General features: G+C 38.6%; 1 protein-coding gene across 2 annotated transcripts in view; it reads right to left on the bottom strand.

Annotated features, from left to right (window-relative positions):
* LOC135464713 (coiled-coil domain-containing protein 141-like) overlaps window positions 1-26,864 on the bottom strand; it is a 38,632-nt gene that overhangs the window by 4,116 nt on the left and 7,652 nt on the right. The window contains exons 3-25 of one of the 2 annotated variants that reach the window (XM_064742226.1): window positions 21,977-22,180; window positions 20,729-20,837; window positions 19,782-20,026; window positions 19,284-19,403; window positions 17,682-17,873; window positions 17,083-17,280; window positions 16,536-16,649; window positions 15,902-16,024; window positions 15,142-15,333; window positions 14,599-14,769; window positions 13,544-13,723; window positions 10,834-10,959; window positions 9,524-9,712; window positions 8,718-8,894; window positions 8,079-8,228; window positions 7,561-7,683; window positions 6,214-6,405; window positions 4,847-5,030; window positions 4,334-4,452; window positions 3,437-3,558; window positions 2,835-3,058; window positions 1,814-2,110; window positions 247-401 (exon numbers count right to left, since the gene is read on the bottom strand). In XM_064742226.1, coding sequence (XP_064598296.1) covers window positions 247-401; window positions 1,814-2,110; window positions 2,835-3,058; window positions 3,437-3,558; window positions 4,334-4,452; window positions 4,847-5,030; window positions 6,214-6,405; window positions 7,561-7,683; window positions 8,079-8,228; window positions 8,718-8,894; window positions 9,524-9,712; window positions 10,834-10,959; window positions 13,544-13,723; window positions 14,599-14,769; window positions 15,142-15,333; window positions 15,902-16,024; window positions 16,536-16,649; window positions 17,083-17,280; window positions 17,682-17,873; window positions 19,284-19,403; window positions 19,782-20,026; window positions 20,729-20,837; window positions 21,977-22,180 — 3,906 coding nt within the window. Of the gene's footprint in view, window positions 1-246; window positions 402-1,813; window positions 2,111-2,834; window positions 3,059-3,436; window positions 3,559-4,333; window positions 4,453-4,846; window positions 5,031-6,213; window positions 6,406-7,560; window positions 7,684-8,078; window positions 8,229-8,717; window positions 8,895-9,523; window positions 9,713-10,332; window positions 10,462-10,833; window positions 10,960-13,543; window positions 13,724-14,598; window positions 14,770-15,141; window positions 15,334-15,901; window positions 16,025-16,535; window positions 16,650-17,082; window positions 17,281-17,681; window positions 17,874-19,283; window positions 19,404-19,781; window positions 20,027-20,728; window positions 20,838-21,976; window positions 22,181-26,864 lie in introns of both variants that reach the window. The other variant, XM_064742225.1, reaches the window with a different exon arrangement.

Genomic DNA, 26,864 nt, shown 5'->3' with positions numbered 1-26,864 from the left:
CGCTTTATTTACCACCAGTAATATCAATATGTTTGTAAACCTTTATGCCTACGTAAAGATGCAAAATTGTACCCGTGGATTGTGGTGAAAATAAAAGACAATTCCAAAAATTCGCAAAATTTTCAGAAAGTGATTTTCAGCACTGTCTGATGTGGACGTAAACAAGAGGATGCAGCTTGACGGTAGATGCAAACAGCTGTAATGATGTATGAAAACATTCCTGATTGGTCGAAGGTCAAAACTCACCTTGAACACCGCAGATGGGATGATACGGTCGTTGCCACGGTACCAGTGAATGTCTGGCTGTGGTGATCCGGAGTAGCGAGCTTGTAAGAGAACAGCTTTACCCTCCGGTACGGCTACGTCCTTCAATGGCTCCTGTATCGTGGGCTTTATCATTGCTGTACAACAACAGCAGTACATGAATTAGCATGTATCTACTTGTTTCTTTCATTGCTGTTTGACACTCATGACCACAGTAAAGTAATCAGGCAGGGTACCGGTATATTTTATTGAATGTTACTTTGAGAATAAAACTAGAGGGCTTTGTAACTCCCAATACCCTCAACTAAACCAAATCTCATCCAGTTGTTTAAGAGATATATTTTGCTAGAGATACGACGTTGTCAATCAAAATGGCTAAAACATGGTCAAACAGACAAACTGGCTCCCAAACTGATTACAGCAATATATGTATTTATTTATTAATTTGAATGGTGTTTTACGCCGTTCTCAAGAATACGTCACTTATAAGATGGCAATGAGCATTAGGGTGGGAGGAAACTGGGCAGGACCCGAGGGAAAGCTATGATTTCCCTTCATTGCCTATACAAAAAAGTCTTTCAACAGAACACTGCTTAGTTATCTGATAATATAATTCTGTTTTATAAAGTAAAAGATTTTACTTTGAACAGCAGCAAGCAAAATAAGAGCCTGCTTCAGAGTTTTGACATGACTGATAACTTTTAGATACCACCACCAGTTTAGCTTAGCAGCTTCATATCATGCGCAAGGCTTACACCAGCACATGACGGGTAATATTCATAGCACATTTTTATGAATTCTGGACTAAACTTAAATTGAAACACATCCTTAAAAATTATTCATTTTTATATCATAAATTTGCTTTAAAGCTCAAAAAAAAAATGCAGCAAAAGGGTATATAAATAAATAGACAGAGAGAACAGTCTACAGTGCAATGGCAAATTTAAAAAGAAGGTTTAGCAAGGTAGACCTAACCAGAGATTCTGCGTCTTGTCACATTGTGTCAGATAATTGGTTAAAAAGTTGGTACATGTAGAAAATTCAGGGGCAAATTTCACAAAGCCTGATTAATCCATTTCTTTTTGATAACATTTCTTATAAATCCTTCGACCTTTTGGCACTGTATAGCCTCAATCAAAATCAATGCCATAATTCCTCAAAGTTTTGCCAATGAAAGAGCAGATTTCAATGCAATTTATGCACAGTTTTAAGTCGATTTTGGAGACTAAATTACCTTGGTTGGATTGGCCAATTTCAAGGCTTCACAAAAAGTGTAATTTTATCAGTTCACACAGAATAATGCCTTCAGAATATGCTTGAATACAGACCTTGCCAACATGCAAAAAGGTTAAAGATTTACAGTAATTCTTTTACTGATGAGAATATTTCTTTAAAGAAAAGATGAATTTTTAAAATTTGTGAAACTAGTCCTGTAAAATAAGAGTGAGTGATTGGGGTTTAACGTCGTACTCAGCAATTTTTCAGTCATATGATGACGATGTAAAATAAGAAAATCGATTTAAAAAAGTCTAAAAAAAATTCAGCTTACTGATGACATTAAGCCTGGCGCTTGACGCCGCCTCCCCTCCTGGATTATCAGCGCGGCACGTGTACCGGGCGCCATGGCTTGGCGCAACGGAACGAATCTTCAAGCAATTTGTTCCGTTTATTTTGGTTATCACAAAATCGGGTGAATTGTCAATGTTTTGTTCATCTTTGTACCAAGATATCGTAGGTGATGGGATGCCAGTGACATGGCACTCGAACATAAATGGAGCGCCCTCTATAACGTCGACTGATTTGAGATTCTTGGTGAAATCAGGGGGGACAATCTGCTGATGGGTTTCTGTAAGCGTGAGGTTGTTGAGAGAGGAAAAAGAGAAAGAGAGAAAGAGAAAACAAGTATTAGAAAGCTTTAAGCAAAGGCCCACAACCTCAAACCTCAGATTATGTTCATGATGTCTGTTCTTGTCAAACACAGGCACAGAGAAAACTGTGTAGTGGGAGGAAAAGGCAATGTGCATTAAAATGCCAAAATTTTATTTTAGATACAAAATGTTCACATGAATACATTTATAAACCTCCGAAAAATTAGTTGTTGCAATGATCATGATACATTTCAATCTTAATGAATTAAAATATCCCTTAAAAGCAACTGAAAAAAATAAAATTTTGCTGCACTTTTCCCCCTCAATACAAAATGTTATCTGCATATAAACAGATTCTAACAGAGAAGAAATAAATTTTGATATTTCAATAAAAGATACAGGACTTATTACAATGCATATACAAACAAGAAAAGCATATTGTGTATCCGGAAAAGCATCCGAAAGACCCGTGACCAATGAATAATAACAAACAAGAAATAATACAGAACTGCTTCGAGTAGATGAATACAAGCTATGTTACAATTCTGAGCAAAGCCGCATCTAATACCAAAACCAATAACATAAAGCAGTCATATAGGTATAAGTAAGAACACAGCATACTTTGACCAGTATGAAAGACATAAAAATAAATGTGTCAGGGCAGTTTTCAAAGCACATGTAAGTATGAAGTTGACCTCTAACCTTTAACATGTAAATGAGCTGACGACTCGGCTGTCCCGGCTGCGTTGTTAAAGCGACATGTGTAGCGGGCCGTGTCCTCTGAGAATGTTTCCTCGATGGTCAGCGTCGCAAGACCATCAAAGAACTTTGTCTCGTAGTCTGGGCTGTTCAAGGGCAGGTTGTCCTTAAACCATTTGACCTCGACTGGCTGAGGTGTGACCTCAATGCGACATTCAAATGTGAACCTGTGGCAAAATATGGAAAGAGGAAGCGTTTTAAAGTTTCTCTCCAAAATAAAAACCATTACAATAATCACATGATCATTAGAAAACAATGTAGCAGTAGAAAAAATGTACTTATTCCATTTTCATTTTTTTTTACAAAAATGAATCAAATACACGTATTTATGTTTTATGACTACTGGAAAGAGAAGCTTTAATGTTATGGTATAAACATGATAGAGATAAAGTATGCTACAATATGTGATGTTATGTCATTAGGAATTAGGATTTAAACCAATGTTGTGTTCTCCAACTTCAGTACTTTCAATGACATGAAACTGTATTGCAATACATAGATTTGTGAGTTCATTTTACGGGGATGTTCTGAGCAGACAGACTTACTTTGTCCCCTCGAGGACCTCAGCGTTCTGCAGATGTTGGAGAATTCGCGGGGGTTTGGGGCGAGGTGCCTCTTCCGCAAACTTCGCCTTACGCTCCATCGGGTCAGAGACTTCCATTGGTACCTGAGAAACAGTGACTTATGTATAGACTGATGGACTGATGGATTGATGGTATGGTTTATTGATTAATTAAACTTGGGACATGTTCTCAAGAAGTAATAATTGGCTATTAAGTTGTTAGCATGGAATGATTTACACCTGTATTGTAACTACCATCATGCCATGGTAGTTACAATCAACTGAGCACATGACTGCTTTGTGGAACAGAATCTTGAATACAAGTATTGAAAAGAATGTATATTCACGACCCAATGTGCAATCAAATGACTGATTCATTAATGCATCGAGTATGTCCTTCTGGAGAAATCTATGGCTGACCAATTACGTTGAAAATTACAATCAGAGGTAATCAATGAATGAAGCAGTTTACCTGTGATAGTTTCATCAAATTAATGATTGACTTAATTCATGATTTGAAGTGGTTTAACTGTCCTTCTCTTGGATGTGAATGCATGTATAATACTCTTAGGTTTTGAACAAATCCACTGATAATAATGAGTATAAAAACTCATATTAACAGACTAATTTCTGAGTGACTGATCACTTGATGAGCTGACTGAGCAAAGAGTTGCTCTACCTATACATCCCTATCACTTGCCACAATCCTTTATTTGGTCTTACTAGTTGGAGTTATCTCCCCTAGTCCACTTTTGTTTTACTTGTATATTGCATTTATTAATTTAACTTACATTATCTGTATCTGTGACTCCACCCAGACTCAGAACAATGCTACTTTGTACAACCCATAAATTTCAAGACAAACTGTTTAAGAACTTACGTCTTTTCCAGAGAGTCTATCTCTCAGTGTACCAATCTCTTCGTCAGCTAGACGGAATGACTTCAGTAATTCTTGATAGTGTAAAACTAGATGCTGGATACGGCTAGGGCCTTGGTCTCCTGCTCAACAACAACAACAATATAACAGATCAAGTTAATGTATATTGTTTTCTCTTTTGATCATATGTCTTCAAGAAAGTAAGGAGAAGTCAAATGTGAAAATTTAAATTTCAGAATTTTTATCCATTTACTCATTTTTATCCACCATTTAATTTCTTATCGAAAAGTAACCAACTATCATGTTTTCCGGGGACTCAAAACTAATATGCCAATGTATTCCGAACCCAAAAAAACAAAATATATAAGAATAATGAATAATATTAAAAATATTTAAGAAAAATGGTAAGATTAAGCGTTTGTGACATCCTCTAACATTTACACGCAGTCTTCATTCTATTAATTTTCAGTATGAGGAAGAAACATTTTGAAGGACAACAACAACAGCCCTCCTTACCATACAGTTTATCAGCCAGGACAGAGATTTTCTGTAGCCTCTCATCCTGGGCGGGTTTGCCCGCCTCCACAAAGTTTTTCACTTTACGGAGCATTTCTTCGGCTTCCTCTGGCGACTGGCATTCAGAAAACTGTCGACCAACTTGCAAAAGTAACTGGTTGCCCTGCTGCGTCCATTCTTCACTCTGAAGAAAAAACAAAACAGAAAGTAAACAATTAATTTATTTATGTGCTTGGCTTTTAATGCCATACCCGAGGCTGGGGTCAGATTAATGGGTGAAAGACAATGAAGAGAACAGAGAACAACATTTCAAAAGATTTCCGTCCAACTTTAATAAGTTTCATTTCTTGTACTTTTTCCAAATTTAATTCTTTAGTTCTCACAACCTTGATACATTTTTCCTACTGGAATTATTTTCAGTTTACCAATGTTGACTTAACATCCAAAAGCACAGCACAAACACAAGGGATAACCTGTTCTTGTACTTACAGAGGTCAACATACTGTATTTCACCAAACACTTGGTATGTACAACTGTACTTTAGAAGTACACGGAGACCTTAAAATTTTATCTCTGATGTTGACAAAAACTTAACAAAAAACTCTTTTTTGGCCCTATAAGATGGATAAATCAATCAGAGTCAAGGAAAATGTATCACTTGAAAAATGCTAAACTTTAGCCGAAATATGCTATGTTGCATTGAATCCTCCTAAAAAATCACACAGAATCATGGTATTAACATAATCTCATGTATGTCACCACTGTCAAGTATGCCATAGATGTTACAACTGTCACATATTCCACAACTGTCACGTATGTCACAACTGTCATATGTCACACTTGTCACATGTCACAAATGTCAGGTATGTCACAACTGCCACGTATGTGACCAGCTACAAACCCTTACCTCCTCAATTAATCGGTAGTAAGTCACCAAATCCTCCAGCAGTTTGCGATAATCTCGCACATGTCACAACTGTCAGGTATGTCACAACTGCCACGTATATGTGACCAGCTACAAACCCTTACCTCCTCAATTAATCGGTAGTAAGTCACCGAATCCTCCAGCAGTTTGCGATAATCTCGCACATGTCACAACTGTCAGGTATGTCACAACTGCCACGTATGTGACCAGCTACAAACCCTTACCTCCTCAATTAATCGGTAGTAAGTCACCAAATCCTCCAGCAGTTTGCGATAATCTCGCACATGTCACAACTGTCAGGTATGTCACAACTGCCACGTATATGTGACCGGCTACAAACCCTTACCTCCTCAATTAATCGGTAGTAAGTCACCGAATCCTCCAGCAGTTTGCGATAATCTCGCACATGTCACAACTGCCACGTATGTGACCAAACCCTTACCTCCTCGATTAATCGGTAGTAAGTCACCGAATCCTCCAGCAGTTTGCGATAATCTCGCACACTGGTGTGGAATGTACTCCATTTGTTCTTGAGCTCATCTATCTCACGCTGGATGTTAGCGGAGTCATAGTGTTGTTCCTTCACCATCAGCTCAGCCGTTGCGATGAAATTCTCAATCTTCTTCTCGATGAGCTAAAAAAGAAATTAAACTCATATTTCTTTGGACCAAACACGGTTTTCTCCGTGAAACAAGCAGATTTTCTTATGGGCCAAGCACGTTTTCCTCTGGGCACAATACGTTTTCTTCTGGGACAAGCATATTTTCTTATGGGCCAAGCACATTTTCTTATGGGCCAAGTACATTTTCCTCTGGACAAAATACATCTTCTTCTGGGACATGTATATTTTCTTATGACCCAAGTATATTTTCATTTGGAACTCAATACATTCTCTTCTGGGACAAGCATATTTTCTTATGGGCCAAGTACATTTTCCTCTGGGCACAATACGTTTTCTTCTGGAACAAGCATATTTTCTTATGGGCCAAGCACATTTTCTTATGGGCCAAGCACATTTTCCTCTGGACACAATACTTTTTCTTCTGGGGCGAGCATATTTTCTTATGGGCCAAGTACATTTTCCTCTGGACACAATACATTTTCTTGTGGGACAAGCATATTTTCTTATGGGCCAAGTACATTTTCTTCTGGGACACAATACGTTTTCTTCTGGGACAAGCATATTTTCTTATGGGCCAAGCACATTTTCCTCTGGACAAAATACATCTTCTTCTGGGACATGTATATTTTCTTATGACCCAAGTATATTTTCATTTGGAACTCAATACATTCTCTTCTGGGACAAGCATATTTTCTTATGGGCCAAGTACATTTTCCTCTAGACACAATATGTTTTCTTCTGGGCCGAGCATATTTTCTTATGGGTCAAATACATTTTCATTTGTACTAATCATATTTTTGCTTAGAACAAGTGTACTTTTCTTTGGACCATACATGCACACTTTATGAACAAGCCCACATTGAATAAAATATTAAATCATGTAAGATAGCTTTCCTTTTAAACAACAGTCTTCCTTTCAAGAATTTTTTTCTTCAGCACATGGACTTGGGTGTTGACTGAATTAATCTGATGCACTATTATGTAAATTAACACAAACATTCTGCTAAGACACAAAATTATAATTATTATACAAAATTTGTATGTTTAACACTGAAGGCACACAAGAAATTAAAGACACTCATGGGAGTGCTAAATTACTTAATGTCCTTAATTTGGTAGAGTATTTGCAAAAAGAAATTTGAAAAAAAAAACCACAAAAAAACACACCTCTATTGTCATCTCATATTGCTTAAAAGCTTGTGATGTCATTTTGGCAGCTTGAAGCGAGTTGCCGTAGTTACCATGACGCAGCTGCAGTTGTCGATGCAGCTCATCAATCTCTGAGTGAATCTGTGAAAAACATTCGCCAGTTTTACATGTTTTCCTTGGAAACAGTTGACAGATCAACATTAAGTAAGAGAAAGTTCATAAAGGAAGCAAATGTGCAAAGCATATATAAATGTAAGGTTTTATTGTCTACATTTCATCAGGACTAGAGACATTCCCCAGAAGTTTTACAATTCAATTACAATAAATAAATGTGCATTTGTTCTTTCTTATTTAAAAACTAGAAAAAGTTTACTGTTTCTACCATTTTCCATATGAGAGACACCTACCACAAGTTGTTGAGGTAAAATCATTACACTTGCATTTTAAAAACACAAATCCGTATACTGTGGGTGGCATGTTACCGAACAAACTGCACATACATGTATCGTTACATACAACTAAGCAATTGCCGTTACCTGTCGAAGGTCAAAGTTGAACTGACAGATCTGTAGATTCTGTTGAAGTCGTCTTTCTTGCTCCTCCCATGAGTTGTTCCAGCGTTTCTTGTACTCATCGGCCATGTTCAGGACTTTCTGTACCTCATCCTGTGCGGCCGCCTCAGCATTCTGAAGGGTGAATAAAACAGGATTGGTCAATGTGACTTCCTTCAAGTTGTGATCCGTATGTCTGCTATGGCTAATGTGACCAACAACTGCTTTGTGTGCAGTGGCAGATCAAAATTACACAGGCACTGAGAAATATTTGATGCAAAGTTTGACTTGAGATGATAGCTACATGTATCGGGTAAGGTGCAGTGGTTTACCTATTAAGGCTTTACCTTACAATGCAAACAAAAAAAAGGAATTATTTACAGCTATAATATACAAAGAGAAAAGTCTTTCAGTATGAGAAAATATGTAAACAAACAAATATAATAAACCAGTATAATGTAAATAAGCAAATAATGATCCAATTTTAATTTTTCGTTTCTTCTCTAGTCCTTGAGTTTTCTTCAAAAAGTTTGCAAATTGAATAATAATACTGATGTCTCCTCTTAGCTCAGAAGGGACGACACAACTGATGCTAAATGCAATTACCTCTCTTGGTGCACATACCTGCTGGCGGACTCGAGTGACGATTTGATCACCTTCATCGGCTGTGAATTTGATCATCTGTGCCACCTCGTGCTTTTTACGGTGGTGGTTTTCAAGCATCTGTTCTGCACGGTTAAGTTCCTGTGGCAGCGGGGCAGACATGTACTCCTTCTCTGTCTTCTCGATCAACTTATCAACCTTCAACACAGAAGATTTACATTCTTCAACACAGAAGAGTTATGGAGAAAACCAGAACGTCAAAGTAAATTGAAGAACACAAAAAACTACAGAATGAAAATGCAACAGAGTTGCACGTAAGTACATGTAGGCCCTACATAGTACACTTCAAGAAATATCAGGACATTATGCTGGGCCAGGCACTCACAATGCCAATAAAACATTTTTCCAAAATTATTTTCAAGCAGTTTTTATTTATAAACCAGTCTCAAATCTTGTTTCTACTGGGCTGATTATAATAAAGTTAATACAGGTTAACTGGTTCCTTCTGCTTCTTGCAATTTCCTCAGAAAAAAAACACACACAAAAATTAAAGAGTGTAGAAAAGTTTTCCAAGGTCATCCCAAAAGTGTGCCACTAGCCTGACAGTGGTTTGTCTGTGGTGAGTGAGTGGAATGATTGTGGAATGAGGCTGTGGGACACTACCGATCATCATGTGGAAGGATTACTGCTTGAAGTGGGGACCCTAAACAAGTCAAAAAATCACTGGCATGACAAACAATCTTTTGAATTATTGGCACTGTATGGGGACTGCAGCATAAAACATTATACCTAAATAACCAGTTATTTCTGAGACTGGTCAAACTGACCTGATGCAGGTTTTGGAAGAACTGGATGGTCATTTTGAGAAGGAGCTGGTACTCGTGGATACGGGCCTGGAATCTCTGGTGCACACGCACCAGCTCATTTACGATTTGGTCCTTCTGACCTTTGGTGTCGCCCTTGAAGCCCAGCATCTCGGCTGTCTTCAAGTGCTTCTCTATCTCCTCTGTTACCTTCTGCAGAAACAACAACAACACTGTGGTTACGAGCAAGTACGACGATGAAGATTATGCTACCATGGTCACTGACATGTGTCATACAGTTTGGTTACCAAAGTAAAAAAAAAATATGACATAATAACAAAGACTGTAATGAAGTTTGTGATAAAGATGTTTGTCACTTATATTCATACTGTTATTATATATTGTTTGTTCAGTAAATAGGCTAAAAAATGCCTGTGGCCGATGTATGTCAATGGACTCCAACAGAAACACTATCAGCAGTATTATATTTTGAAATGTGCTTACAACAATCTCAATTTGAAAAAAAAGCTATGTTAATCTACTTTAAAGATATACATGTATGTCACTAAGTTTGTCCGAACGGGTACAATTCTAAACCTTTCAAGAAGAGTATATCTTTACTATCAAAATATTCATCAAATAGAAAATTTGCTATTCCTATATATATATTCACACAAGTAAAACACATATAGATTTAAACACAAACAGATATGCCTTAGCTTGGATTTAAATGGTTGCTTTGCTCATGAACTTCATGATTTGTTGAATCTACTTTTACTTATAGAACATACAGTAAACATTTACAGTAACCTGAACACCACATCATTCTATACCTTAGCCGTGGGTTCGTAATCAGCCACTTTTCTCTGAAGTTCCATCGCCTTATCCTGACAGTTACCAAGGTGACCGGCAGAATACGGCACGAAAAGATCAGCCTCAACTTTCATAACCCAGTCAATTGTCTACAATTTAAGCATGTTACCATGACAACGGTGTTCATATTGTCCAAACAGCCAATCAGTGATCATCTTGCATGTTGCATCATGGGAACCAAGCTTAGCTTTCAAAATTTTTGATGTCCAGCCAATTTTCATTGACAACATGTATGTATTAATGATGGAAATGAAAATCCCAATAGGCTTAAAACTGATTTGTTTCTGCAAGGTGAGCCATTCCCTTCACTGCTTTTTTTTTTTCTTCCATTCAATATTCTAAGCCAATGAGAAAAGCCATTAAAATCAGAAAGACTGTCAACTAGCAACAGGTCACATGATGCAGACTGTAATCCAATCACTGATGGTATTTTCTATTTCTCCTTTGCAGCCACTGTTTACCTTACAAATGGGTAGGAATACATCGAGGCGGGCTTGGTACTTTTGTGCTGTCTCCAAAGAGGAACCAAGCTCTCCGATAATGACGGGGAAAAATTCGTTCTCTGTTTTCATTGCCCAGTCAATAGTCTGTGGGATTAGAGTATGCGTGACATGTGGTTATGGCAGGGGAATAAATGACACAGCTTCAATAGCCAGAAGAAAACTTAAGACTAAAAACAGTCTCAGCATTTCTGAGTCATGGTCTCACAGAATTCAGTTGAATTTTGTTCAAAATCTGCTTGATTCTAAAGGTGAACTGCAAGGCTATCAATTCTCACAACAACAAAAAAAAAAAAGTCAACAGGCTTCTTCTGTATAACATTGTGGAAGGTTTTCTTCTGAAATAATTCATGAACTATTATTAAAGTAAATCTTTTAATGCAATCATTCAGTGCAACATTTCAGAAAAATGCCCATCACTGAATCCGTCTTCATGATAGTAACATCCATGTCACAGATGTTTGAACAAAGATAGCAGTTTTTGTGAGTTCCTTCTTGATGGGATGAATAAACCAGGGTTGACACTGTGTTCCAAAATCCAAGGAGAACACACCATGATAGGTTTAACAAATAACACCTCTCCCGATTTGTGTGGTTTTTGTTTGGCCAAACACAAACTACAAATTGGATCCTTGCAAGAAAAAAAATAAGAATACAAAAATATGACACACTGGTCATCAAATTTTTACTCCCACAACTTTCACGTTCCCATCAAAAAGCACTGCAGTTCACCTTTAACTTCAACCTGAAACTTAGGTTTTCCTCCAGATATTAAAGCCCAAACAAATGACAGTCCTAACAACAACAACAACAACCCGTCATTATGATTACACAGTCATCCTTCACTCTCTCTCTCTCTATAGTCTGGCCACTATAGTCACTTTTCTCTTTCCAGTACTTAAGGCGAGACAATTCCAGAACAAAGGTAGCGTAAATAATCAAGCAGTTTCTTGTCAAGAAAAACTACCAAGTCCCACAAGTAATTTACATTAATTTCTTGCTAAGGCTTTGTTATTATCTTCAGATCATCAAACCCTAAATTTTCAAGAAGTTTGAAAGATAAAAATGGCATTTCCAAACAAAAATGGTTTCAAATCATTGCTGGAGGCTTTATTCAAACTGAACAAGTGTTAAGGAATTTGAAATTGTTAACTGTTAAAAAGAAAAATTATTTAGCTTACAGGAAGGCAAGCAGAGAAAGAGAGAGTTGTTGAAGTAAAGCCACACGAGACCACTTCAGGTTTGGACTGTCATTTGCAGGTTTATTTAGGTGGGTGGGTTCAAATGAAATTGCCCTTTGGGTAGCTAAGTGAGGGTTAATAAACTATTTTAATACACATCAAACATGAGAAAACATAAAAGAATTAAAAGGGGAGATTAATTTAATACGTCAGGTTACCATGGTTACTAAAGAATATATCAGCATGGTTGATATGCAGATTCCCATGAGGTGGCATGAAGTTTAAACAACCATAAATTTATAATATTTACATAACTAATATGTGAATTTTCCGACTAAGAAATCAAACCATGTTTGATTGGAAAAGACTACAAAATCTGTGAAGATTTCATAGATCACATTCAAATATTCTTGTACAAATACTGATATATTTCTGAGCATTTTGTATATTTATTGAGAATGCTTAGTCAAGGTGACCCCATGGGAACTGAGCACTAAAAATATTTGCATTATAACAAGCGAAAGATGAAAAGAATAAAACACTCGGAATTAAAAATCAACAGAAAATAATAAAGAAATGAAACAGAAATACAGGAAAAAGCTGACTAGGGAAAACAAGCTTATGAGCTTGACCACAGCCAATTGCAAGGCAGCAGTGAAGTCAGAGAACAAATCTGATTGGTAAATTTTGAAAGAGAGAACTTGAAGCCAGAGTATAAAAGGACAAATCTGATTGGTTAATTTACACCAGCAGTAGTGATACACAAGAATTTTGACTGGTTGATTTTTACACATTAATGAAATAAACAATAACTCAGTGAGAAACAATTTAGAATTGATGATTGAATAAAAGAGTCACAATATTTAATCTTCATGAATTCAAACCCATTTTAACCGTTCTCGTAACACAAAAGAAAGTTATTTCATGACAAACTTTTGGTAAATCTATCTTTTTAAATGAATAATTTTTGGGAAATATACAAGGAAATAATACCTTTCGTTAAGCTCAGTGAAAGCAAAGATCTATATACTAAGGTACAATAATAATTAGTACTGTTTCAGCTCCTATAACTTTATAATGCCAAATTTAATCATTCATAGCTCTGTTAAAATGGCAAAATCTTTTTCTACAATTAGTGCCGTATTTGTATCCGGCAATTACGTAATATAATTCTACAGACAACATCTATCTACAGCATTCCTGATTATTTACCATACATTAGTAACAGAAAGGATAGTTTTTGAATAACGGTATCTTAAATCTGATGTTAGTGTAGCTTTTACGTTAAAAGAATATCTTGCAGACTGACTGTACCCTTAATGTGAAAGCCACGAAAAAGGGGCTCTGCCCCGTTGTTCAAAAGTGATCTCCAAATCAGAAATTGTTCTGCCAAATTTGCAAAATCCATCCATCCCTCATCCCCCCAAAAAAATCAAAATCAGATTTCCTTTACTAAATTCCTCACAACACTTGACCTGACCTGACCTTACCTTTCTTGCATCTTGTACAAATTGGTGCCATTGCACTTTAAACTGTCGGCTCGACGAGACTCGCTGTTGCCATGACTCCCACTGGGTGCGGAGAGAGGCCATGCGGTCCTGGAGCTGTAACAATCTTTGTTCGACCAATCGAACAGACTGTTTCACTTCAAGAGTAGAATCATCTGTAACCTTCAAAAGAGAAATGAAGTTCTTCTGTGAGAGTTTAAAGCCAAACAATTACCTCATAAACTTAATTCACAACCACTGTACTGCCCTAAAGATATGAATATATTGGTAAACCTACTTCAATTTACATTAACAGGATTACATACATGCAACAGAACTGTTTTGGAGGAAGGGGAGTGTACAAACCGCAGAGCTATTTTGGAGGAAGGGGAGTGTACAAACCACAGAGCTATTTTGGAGGAAGGAGAGTGTACAAACCGTAGAGCTATTGTGGAGGAAGGAGAACGTACAAACCGTAGAACTATTATGGTGAAAGGTGAGTGTAAAAAAAGTAGGACTATTTTGGAGGGAGGAGAGTGTACAAACCATAGAACTATTTTGGAGGAAGGAGATTGTACAAACCATAGAACTACTTTGGAGGAAGGAGAGTGTACAAACCATAGAACTATTTTGGAGGGAGAAGAGTGTACAAACCGTAGAACTATTTTGGTGAAAGGAAAATGTACAAACTGTAGCACTGGTTTGGAGGAAGGAGAATGTACAAACTATAAAACTATTTTGGTGAAAGGAGAGTGTACAAATAGTAGAACAATTTTGGAGGAAGGATTATTGTACATGCTGTAGAACTATTTTGGAGGAAGGATTATTGTACATACTGTAGAACTATTTTGGAGGACAGATTATTGTACATGCTGTAAAACTATTTTGGAGGAAGGATTACTGTATATACTGTAGAACTATTATGGAGGAGGGATTGTTGTACATGCTGTAGAACTATTATGGAGGAGGGATTGTTGTACATGCTGTAGAACTGTTCACGAGGAAGGATTTACTGTATATGCTGTAAACTACTATGGAGGAGGGATTACTGTACATACTGTAGAACTATTTTGGAGGAATGCCTTGGCTTTTTCCTCCATATCCTGGAAGAGCTGGCAGGCGGTGTTCCAAGACTCCATCGTGTGCTGCACAGCCGCTTCCGGCAATTCTTGTAGGTCTTCTCGTTCTGTTCTCAGAACTGCTTCTAAGCCGTCCAAATTAATGGCGAGCTACAGGTAGAAATAATACATTCACATAAGGACTCTCCTGGAAGGTACACAGGCTTTGTGACTACTTTCAATTGTTGCATTCAAAGTAACACTTACCTAATAGGCGCTTTATTTTGCAGGAGAAACCAGTTGGTGGAATTTGCTGTATGATATACAAGCCTCAGTCAGGGTTTTATTCTAACTGTTCACGTAAATGCATAAACAGTAGCAATCTACATGCCCCCTTGGGCCATGGCTTAAGCAGAATTAGGTAAAAACAAATGCAGTTAATTGCAATTTATTACAAGTCACTGGTCTAAAATTACACAAAGTGCTGTGTCATGGTCACACTCAACGTACAACCATATTAAGACAATTAACACCAAGACTCACCTGATTGGCTAGTTTGTGGAATGAGACATAAAGCAGGGAGAGTTTGATACGAGTTTCTGTGACACGCTGCATGCGCTGCCACTGTTTACTCAGCATATCAACCTTCTGGGCGGCGGCGGGCGCCTCCTGGTCCCCTGACTTGACCAGGCCGACGACCGACTCCGACAGGGCGCTCAGAGCACCGCTTTTATCCTAGAGACAAAAGACAAATTTACAATGATGAAGTTGTCATTTACTTGTCCTTCAACATTAAGGCAATCTCTGCCAAGGATAAACAGAAATGTGTAATATGTCAGCACTGGGGTAGACTGAGGGTGAGGTTTGTTTTTTCTTTTTTACTTTAATTTTGTTTTCACTTTTCATTTTAAGGAATGAAAAAGGGTTAATTTTCTTTCAGACGATTTGGAATCATCACAATTCTGTTCAGTGCACATTATAGATATGACTACATTTATCTATGTATCTATTAATTTTATTAATTTATTTCATAAAGATGACCTCCAGAATAAAGTCTCATCCCTGGGGTTCGATATGGCTCTTTAAATTTTTTTGCAAGATTTGGTTTGATGGTTAACATTGTTAGTTGAGGAAACCTTACAGAGCTTGTCGGATACCCTTTGCATTTTCAAAACACCTGAAAATTCCTCAATAAAAACAGACAGCACAAGAAAATAGTTCATGGAACTGTAAACCTTGACCCTGAGCTTTGGCACATAGTGTTCAGATTACAATAATAAAAAAAATAAAAATGACGCCTAACCCTGATGTCTTCATCCAGTTGTTCGTGGACTTCCAAAAAGTCCTTTGAAGATGCAAGGCTGTTTCCCATATCTGCGTGCCGACTGAGAGTGGCTTGGCCTATCTGCGTTAACCAAGTGTTTAACTGTGGGACAAAAAGGTCAGTGGTCATGTCAAGTCAAAATAGCACATGTCAAAGGTCAGCCAAAATCACACATACAAATACAATGGTCTTAAATACCACCAGCTGAAAAAACAATGGATTACTCAAAATCTGATTTAGTATGAGACATGGCTGTAAAAAATCACAAACTTTTTTACAAACAAATTCATCATGAGCAGTCATTTATTTACATTAAATGCGACAATGCAACCCCACTATACTGAATATTTGTGTGGGCACCTGTCAAAATGTTCCAACGATACAACTAATTATTAGTATCTCAGATACATGCATTTTTTGTCTTTTAAAGAACTACGAGCCTCAAAACCAACAGCTGATTTCTGAAACACACAACGCCCCCCCCCAAAAAACAACAATCTACAAATTAAATGCAGGCTTCATCTCTGACCTCTAGTTTTGTATAAAAAACACTATGAATGCTTCTAAGCCTCAAATTGGAGACACTAGAGTATAACAGGCAGTGAGTTCTTACGTTTGTATATCGTTCTTGGAACTGCAGATAGGCTTGGCTTCGCTCCCTAGCTTCGGCACCTCGCGCCTTGCATAGTGCCTCCAGTTCAGTGCATCGCTCTTGTAGTTCTGCCAGCTGGAAACAACAACAACATGGCCAATCAGTATTAACTTCACCAATGTGATCTGGCCATCCTCAAAACATTATTTGATGGATATAATCCAACCATATCACAAAAAATGGAGTAAAAAAAATCAGTAGGGAATTCTTTTTTTTATGATATCTAATAAAAACGATAAGGATTTTAATAAAATTAACATTGAGACAAAAAATAAGATATTAGAATCCCAATAACTTTTTGCAGGGTACATCAAGTTACACACAACAAATATAGTTTTAATGATGGCCCCAGTTAGAATTAACTATTAGTTGCTACTAGCAGCACCTAAAACACCAGACCACTATCCAACCCTCAAATACAAACTGCCATCAGTAAATTACTTACGAATTACTTCTTCACAGAGTTAATGTGTCTTGAATTGACAACCTGTAATTTATGTTAAGTTACCTTTCGTCTGACGCCGTCAGCACCCTGGTCACCTCTCCCGACCCTCTCTAGGAGAGACTGACCAGTATGTAGCGCCGGTGTGGACACCTGGCTAATTGCGTCAGACAACTGTTGGTGTAGATCCACAAGAGCTGCACTGTTACGAGGCAAGTCCGTGCTGTTCAATCGGACTCGAATCTGTTCCATCTGTGTTAGAGCCTGAAAACATAGTCCCATCTTTATCAGAAACTGCATTTCTGGGATGCATCACTTGTGTAACGGTATTTTGAACCTGGGTCCTGTTTCACTAAAGGTTGTATGTTACAAAAGAGGTCAGAAGTTGTATTGTTACAACTGAGGTCAGAAGTTGTACTTGAACATAAAATATGACTGTTTCATAAACTGTATTGATCTTACATGATGTCATATGATGTCCAAGCTGGCAAGACTTAGCACTTAAGATGTACAATTTAAGTCTTATTAGTGAAATTATATCCTGATTCAGAGAAAAAAAATTTCAGAGAATTGGAATCAAAGCAACAGATCGGTAAATAATGAAAAGATCAATAATTTATCGAAGACATTTTCACTTCCGCTTCAGTAACAAGGACAAACTTTACCGTTTCTGCCTGTTGGAAAAACGACAGCGACAGCGACAAGTTCTTTCGTCTGTTATCCAGTTTGATCATGAAGTCTTCACATTCACGGTCGACGAGAGACAGTCGTTGCCGAACTCCTTCTGCATCCAGATTTCCTCTGTGAAGGAGTTGTTCGACCGTCTTCATCAGTCGTAAAACCGTTTCTTGTATTTCCTAAAAAAAAAGAAATCAGAAATTAAAATTACAATTATTTAAAAAAGACAATATATGCATGCTTATCATACGTGAGCAGGTTTCACAAGAAGCTGATATAAAGTGTCTCTCGTAACTATTGGTGAGAATGCATACATTAAACATACATGATTTCACTGTCATTTTTAGTGAGAATGCATACATTAACCATACATGATTTCACTGTCATTTTTAGTGAGAATGCATACATTAACCATACATGATTTCACTGTCATTTTTAGTGAGAATGCATACATTAACCATACATGATTTCACTGTCATTTTTAGTGAGAATGCATACATTAACCATACATGATTTCACTGTCATTTTTAGTGAGAATGCATACATTAACCATACATGGTTTCACTGTCATTTTTAGTGAGAATGCATACATTAACCATACATGATTTCACTGTCATTTTTAGTGAGAATGCATACATTAATGCATTAACTTAATGCCATAATGACACAGATCATAAAACTCAGTGTCAAACTTTTAGCAAATGTCAACGACATGCTCATGAAATGCATAAACCCAAAACCTGTAAAAAACAAGGAATGGGTCAAACGAGACCTATCATGAACAAATTGTTTCATTTTACTAACTTAGTATTGAGTTGACTGAAATTTTTCACTTCTTTGTATGGCGGTAGTTAAGTATACAGGTGGAGGAAACCAGAGCACCCAAAGTAAACACCACCTCCCACTGACAAACCTCCTCATTCAAAGTTGCATCCAGAGCAGCCGGAGCTTGATCTGAGCACAGAACCCCAATGGTCAAAAACCTTGTTGTGTCTTTCAGTACTTACTCTAGCTTAAATCAGTTATGGTTTTGTTGAGGTTATTAGTACTTACTCTAGTTTGTTGTTCACACTGGTTATGGCTTTGTTGAGGCTTTTAGTACTTACGCTGGCTTGTTGTTCAAACAGCTTATGGTTTTGTTGAGGTTATTAGTACTTACTCTGGTTTGTTGTTCACACTGGTTATGGCTTTGTTGAGGCTTTTAGTACTTATGCTGGCTTGTTGTTTAAACAGCTTATGGTTTTGTTGAGGTTATTAGTACTTACTCTGGTTTGTTGTTCATATCAGTTAAGGTTGTGTTGAGGTTTATAGTACTTACATGTATTCTAGCTTGTTGCTCAAATCAGTTACAGTTCTGATTAGGTTCTTAGTGCTCACTCTGGCTTGTTGCTCAAATCGGTTACAGTTCTGATTAGGTTCTTACTACTTACTCTGGCTTGTTGCTCAAATCGGTTACAGCTCTGATTAGGTTCTTAGTACTTACTCTGGCTTGTTGCTCAAATTGGTTACAGTTCTGATTAGGTTCTTAGTACTTACTCTGGCTTGTTGCTCAAATCAGTCACAGTTCTGATTAGGTTCTTAGTACTTACTCTGGCTTGTTGCTCAAATCGGTTATGGTCTTGTTGCAGAGCTTGTGACGAATTTGTTGAGTCGCCAAGCTCTGATCTCTTAAGGTAGGATGAGCCCACAGTTCGAAACCAGTCCAAAGCCTGCAGTAACAGCACAAACAATTAACAATATAACAGTGGACAGAGTTTTATGTCGTATTCAAGAATGTTTCAATTATATGATAGCAGCCAGCATTATGGAGGAGGAAAACAGAGAGCTCAAAGGAAACACACAAAAATTCGCAGGTTGCTGCAAGACCTTCTCACCAGAGAGAAAGCCAGCAAGAGCTGGACTTGAACTTACAGAAATCACATAGGTGAGAGGCTCCTGGGTCATTGTGCTGCACTAGTATGCTTACCACAGAGGACCCAAACTGCCAGAGAACAGCTTCTAACTCAATTTTTCTATATCTACATTGTATACAGCACAAGCCTTTGATGATTTAGCCCTGGTACAAAGACAACAGTACCGGTACAAACCTTATTGACTTCTTGATCCAACTGGCATAACTGTAGACATTGTTCTAATCTTAGTTTACGCTGCAACCACAAGTCTTCAAGGTGCCGCCGGCGATCGTGCAAAAGTTCCAAGAGATGCTCGATGCCGTAGCAGGCTGCGGTTGTAGCGTGTCGGTTCTGGGCGTCTGCATGCACACCAAGTTCTTTGATGCGATCTAGTAGACGATATCCTAAGTCCAGGGTGCTTTTTGACGATTCTAGTATACCTGGGGAGGTAGAAAGGGTCGTGGGTGAAAATACCACAAAAGTGTTATTTTATATACGAGTGAGTGAGTGAGTGAGTGAGTGCTTGGGGTTTAACGTCGTACTCAACAATTTTTCAGTCATATGACGACGAAGGAATCATTAGGGTGCATGCACGTGTAATGTGCCTCCTTGTTGCAGGACGGATTTCCACTGCTCTTTTATTTAGTGCTGCATCACTGAGACGACTTACCGAAGGCAAGTAAGCCGCCCCGCCCGAGCCATTATACTGATACGGGTCAACCAGTCGTTGCACTATCCCCTTCATGCTGAACGCCAAGCGAGGAAGTTACAACTTCCTCTTTTAAAGTCTTAGGTGTGACTCGACCAAGGATTGATCCTGGATCTACCGGTCCCGAAGTGGACATTTTATATATGTGTGGATGTCTAAAAATTGCCAAAAAATCTGAGCAAGGTTTCTGCCCATAAAAGGAAATAGTTTTCATGAATTTTTTAAGATGTAATCGGCTGTGATGTATCATTATTTTGAAAGTTTATTTATAAGTACATTTACATTTACAATATTAAATCTGATATTTGACCACTTGATATTTGACTTTTCAGTGAAAAATTTTGAACCCAGTTCTCTTGCTTACAAGTGACTTGCTCTAACCCACTATTCTGGTTACAATTTTTACCAATTCTGGCCCAAATTGCCAGCATACCTTTTTTCATGTCTTGATGCTGTTGGAGGAGGCGTTTTGCAGTTTCTACATCAGAAGCGAGGGGCAACGCAGAAAAGCCTGCTCTCGCCTGCTCCATCCGTTTGGCGAACTGTTGAATGAAACAAAACACACCAAAAATGGTAATTTGTTCTAAGTTCTTGTAAATGATAATGAAGTCGGGGGCACCACAACATAAACTAAAAGGTTTCACACCCTTTCGACTCACTTCCCGGGACCTTTGCCATTTTTATTAGGATCAACTTAGTAACAATGTATGGTTTCTGTCTTTTGTTCTCAGCTATCAGCAGAAGATCAAAGCTACCTGATCTCTTTGTTAGTCTTCAATACTAGGCCCATTGTAAACGATGCCAGGCAGTCTAGGGTTCAAATCCAGTACATTCCTTTCCATCTCTTTACCAATTTTTCAGCATGCAATTTATGCAGAGCCTACATGGTTGATCCTCGAAATTGCCGACTGTGACAGATATACATGTATAGCCCAGCAGTGCTAAATGAGAGCAATATTGATTTTCTTTTCTCACACAAGCCCAAATGGACATTGCATCTGGCAGCCTGTGGGTTCAAATTCAGATACTTCTTGCTAATCTTTTTTTTTTTTTATATTATAAACCTTATAGACATCAGGCTACCAGAAGTGGTAAAAGACTAGTAGTATGGACCCAGGAAATGTAGACAACAGGCATTATCGTAAACCTTATAGACATCAGGCTACCAGAAGTGGTAACAGACTAGTAGTATGGACCCAGGAAATGTAGACAACAGGCATTATCATAAACCTTATAGATATCAGGCTACCAGAGGTGGTAACAGACTAGTAGTATGGACCCAGGAAATGTAGACAACAGGCTACCAGAAGTTGTAAGAGGCTAGTAGCATGGACCCAGGAAGCGTTATTGGATAACAGCTTTAATTATCATTGAACCCATGTATGTCCACGTAAGTATATACATGTATGAGTCTAAAGCAGTACGCAATTCTTGTAAATAGCTTTTTTATGAAATCAAAAGTTCAACGTAAAAAAATTTGTAAAAGGGACACTTCTGCTCATGTTAAAAATCATCCATCAGAGTAAGAAACAAATTTGCATTCAAGGTTAAGGTGAAAGACTGAATTTTTTAAGGACTTGCAAAAGAAAATGATTGGAACGGTTCACTCTGACAATCCACACCAAAAAGTTTTCTTTTTTTGCAATTTGAGGATAAAAACCATGTTTCTTAGATGACTTACGTCTCCAGCGCTCTGGTAGAATGATATGCTCTCGTCCAACAGCTGTGTTCGGTATTCTAGTTTCGCGTTTAGGTCCTTCCAGGCCTCGCCGAGGGACTCCGCCATTGCGGCGTATACCTCGACGCTCTGGTCACGATCGCCGGGATTCTGCGTAGCGAAAGTGTCGGCCCGTGCGAGTAAGTTGGTGACCTCATCTTGCTTCTTCTGTAACACAAGAAACAAGGAGGAACATATATAGGTGAATTCCATGAACTTTGAGAGAAAAGTCTGTGGAGTAAATAAGGTATTTTAACTACACCTGTGAAAAGAATGAACACTGAGTGAAGAATCTTACTACTAAAATTATGTTACTGTTCAATGAAAACATCTACATTAAATGCAAAAGTCACATTTGGTAGCAGAAGGTCAAAAACATGTAATGTGTCTGAAACCGATAAATATGGCTAAACATGCATATGGAGTATTTCATGGAATATTTCAAATGTATCTATGAAATGATTTCTACAATGAAAATATGAAAAACAAAAAGCATATATAAATATTCATTAAATGAGTCAATGCAAAAACAGGTATCAAAAGTAATGTATGTTCAGGTGTAATTCAGGTGTAAATTGCCTAAGTGCCTATCCAACATCATTATCAGGAAGTTTGGACATTGGCATGTGACCCACTAGGCCTTGTTAAAACACACTATAGATTGACTTTCTTCTACATAGCTGTGAAGATACAATGTGGCTTATATGAGTGGCTTGCCAATAGTGTGTCTGTGGAATGATTGTAGTGCATACAAAATATGGTTACTGAACACGCATCTTTGGGCAGTAGCTATGACTACGTCCACAGTAGACAAAGGCTAGAGGAGTAGTAGAGGAATGCTGGTAGACAGATACAGATGTGCTACTGGTGAGTTAGTGGCATTAGGCACCGCATCCACAGACACAGCACTAACTATACATCCACACCGGACAAAGGCTAGAAGACTGGTAGTGGAATGTCATGGATCAGCCACAAGTGTGCTAGTGGTGAGCTAGTGGCATTAGGCACCACATCCACAGACACAGCACTAACTCTACATCCACACCAGACAAGGGCTAGAGGAGTGGTAGTGGAATGTCATGGACCAGCCACAAGTGTGCTAGTGGTGAGCTAGTGGCATTAGGCACCATATCCACAGACACAGCACTAACTCTACATCCACACCAGACAAGGGCTAGAGGACTGGTAGTGGAATGTCATGGACCAGCCACAAGTGTGCTAGTGGTGAGCTAGTGGCATTAGGCACCACATCCACAGACACAGCACTAACTCCACATCCACACCAGACACAAGTGTGCTAGTGGTGAGCTAGTGGCATTAGGCACCACATCCACATACACAGCACTAACTCTACATCCACACCAGACAAAGGCTTGAGGACTGGTAGTGGAATGTCATGGACCAGCCACAAGTGTGCTAGTGGTGAGCTAGTGGCATTAGGCACCGCATCCACAGACACAGTACTAACTCTACATCCACAGCAGACAAAGGCTAGAGGACTGGCAGTGGAATGTCATGGACCAGCCACAAGTGTGCTAGTGGTGAGCTAGTGGCATTAGGCACCACATCCACAGACACAGCACTAACTCCACATCCACACCAGACAAAGGCTAGAGGACTGGCAGTGGAATGTCATGGACCAGCCACAAGTGTGCTAGTGGCATTAGGCACCACATCCACAGACACAGCACTAACTCCACATCCACACCAGACAAAGGCTTGAGGACTGGTAGTGGAATGTCATGGACCAGCCACAAGTGTGCTAGTGGTGAGCTAGTGGCATTAGGCACCACATCCACAGACACAGCACTAACTCCACATCCACACCAGACACAAGTGTGCTAGTGGTGAGCTAGTGGCATTAGGCACCATATCCACAGACACAGCACTAACTCCACATCCACACCAGACAAAGGCTAGAGGAGTGGTAGTGGAATGTCAGGGACCAGCCACAAGTGTGCTAGTGGTGAGCTAGTGGAATTAGGCACCATATCCACAGACACAGTACTAACTCTACATCCACACCAGACAAAGGCTAGAGGACTGGTACTGGAATGTCATGGACCAGCCACAAGTGTGCTAGTGGTGAGCTAGTGGCATTAGGCACCGCATCCACAGACACAGCACTAACTCCACATCCACACCAGACAAAGGCTAGAGGAGTGGTAGTGGAATGTCATTGACCAGCCACAAGTGTGCTAGTGGCATTAGGCACCATATCCACAGACACAGCACTAACTCTACATCAACAGCAGACAAAGGTAAGAGGACTGGTAACAGAATGTCATGGACCAGCCACAAGTGTGCTAGTGTTGAGCTAGTGACATATGTTTGCTTATTTGTTTGATTATTGTTTAACATTTTTATTCAGAAGTTATTTAAATTCAGCCTACGTCTTTCATTTCCTTTCACTTTATAAATGTGACTTCCTGGAATTCCATGTAACTGTTGCCAGACTGTTGGCACAGGTTATCTGAGCTATTTATACCCAGGGATGTATCAGTACGAGGGATGGGCTGTAGAATGAGGTGTGGAATTTGGCTGATGCTCATCAACATGCGCAAAAAATACATGTACATCTGTAAATGTACCCACCATGTATCTGCCTTTCCAATCCTGACATACGATCATGCTTACAGACAAGCAGGAGGCAGAGGATGCTCTAAGAATTGGTGGGGGGTGTTGGGGGAGGGGTGATGGGGAAGCGAAGGGGTGTGAGAAGGTATGGTTTGTGGTACTAAAAATCATCTATCTGAGAACCAGTTGTGAGACATATTTGGTTGAGGATTGTACCTTCAGTGAATCCACCCCAATATGACCAGTGAGAACAGCATTCAAGATTGCATGAAGCCTTAATCTAAATGGTTTGTCTGACCTAGCAGGGAATGATTAGCTGTTCATATTCAGGTATACACCTGTACAGGCACCGATGTGACAAAGCCATCTTAGACTTAAGTCAAAATTTCAGTCCTTAAATCTGGTATCTTTCTTTCTGTAATTTTAGTTGAAATTTCTTGTACAATAATTTACCTAGAATTTATGCTGTCAAGCAATATTTTGCCCTGGTTATGTACGAAATAACAATTTTAAAGTGATCTGAGATTCTGACCCGAGTCTAAGGCTGCTTTGTGATCCCGGGGCCAGATTTCCAATGCAAACCTGATCACTGTCAAATTAAAAAACAATTCGTCAGTACATTTTTTTTTTATAAAAAAGATGGAATTGATTTCTAATATTTGGAAGGCAATATCATAAATGTAACTGGCTTCTTCATCAATTTTCGAAATATTATGAAGAGAACCACCAAGAATTAAAAGTAAAAAGAATATAAAAGTTTTGTCTGACTGTAATAATAAATATACTGCGGCAATTATAACCTGAGCCTAACCTGCCAATCACGATGTAAAAACAAACAATCAAATAAATAAACAACCAACCCATCCATCTAAATATGTATTCTTTACTTCAGAAATATATTCAATTACTATAAGTTCAGGCAAAAAAATGAAAAGGTAAAGAGATGGAACACTGTTAATTGAGTTTCTTGAAGTCACTTTATGAAAACGAGGATCTCTGTGCCATGTTTTTATCACATAAGTCAAACATATTTCATCCTTCAAGTGACTTTCTCCTTGTCAAAAGTGAGTGTCCCAACCAATCACTCTATTTTAGTTTCACAATATACTGAACGTCATAAAAAAAGAAGAATTGAAAAAGTCTCAGCCGTGCCCCACCCTCACTAGCCCTAAGCTCCCTCCCCACAGTAAGGAAATTGCCATGCACCTGTTGTGAGGGTGCGCTTCCAACTTCTGCTGGCTTCTGTGTTCAGATTCCATCCCAGCATGTATCAGCATTGGGGGATAATATACCATCAGTGTAAGGAATGTGACTTACAGTCATCCATCTATATGTTATCTGTCTTCCACTAACTCTATTACACCACAGTTGGGGGGGGGGGAGGGGTTGTGGGGGGAGGGGGAACTAATGTCTACCAGCTTATGATATACCTTGCCAGGTCTCTGACCAGACAACCAGCTCTAAATCCTATCTATTCTTGCTGAACATCTTGGTTGCCATGGTAACGTGGGTAACAGTATAGGGCAGATGGTAGCTCCCTGTCCTCTACCATAAAGGGCCAGCAGAGCTCAACAGGCTATAAGCTGTAGGATGCTTTTCTTAAGCTTCCAGCCAAGTCAGAGCATTACAAACTATATGTCCCTTCATTTACTGCCAACTTTCAGCCTACGCACCATGTTCTCTACTGCGCTGCTGGGTTTTTGAATCACAGAAATTCTGCAAGCAGTTCCAGCACACCAATTTTTATACAGGCAATTCATACATCAGTTTAAATTTCTTTGAGAATCACTATTATGAAGAAATTAAGAATGGTATGAAATTAAAAATTAAAACAGCACAAAACGTATCTTCAGGACTTTGATTCCCTAGTTACATGTATATACAACTTACACATATACCTTCTTTTTGTAATTACTTGCTTTCTGGCACTGGTGAGGATGGAGTCAATTTAATTGTAAAATATTTATTATTGATCATTTCACAGTAGATGTACCTACACACTCAACCGACCACATCAAACTATCAGTTTACCCAATTCACTCAGAACTCCCTCTAAAAACGCCATCACAATGGAGATAGCTAGGATTTTGCATCATGGCTACAGTGAGAAAAGCTAAGAAGCCAGGTTGATCTGAAATTGCCATGCTCTGACAGGGTGACCCTAACCTATAGGAGAGGAGAGGGTCACAGGGGCCTTAAGGTCACAATGACAGACAGCTGTTGGTGGGGGGGGGGGGGAGGGGAAGAGGGTAGATGGTGAGGGGACAAGGGAACC

Source organism: Liolophura sinensis, chromosome 4, assembly GCF_032854445.1.
Source record: "Liolophura sinensis isolate JHLJ2023 chromosome 4, CUHK_Ljap_v2, whole genome shotgun sequence".
Classification (NCBI taxonomy): domain Eukaryota; kingdom Metazoa; phylum Mollusca; class Polyplacophora; order Chitonida; family Chitonidae; genus Liolophura; species Liolophura sinensis.
The sequence above is the reverse complement of the archived record's forward strand: the minus strand, read 5'-3'. Positions and strand labels throughout refer to the sequence as shown.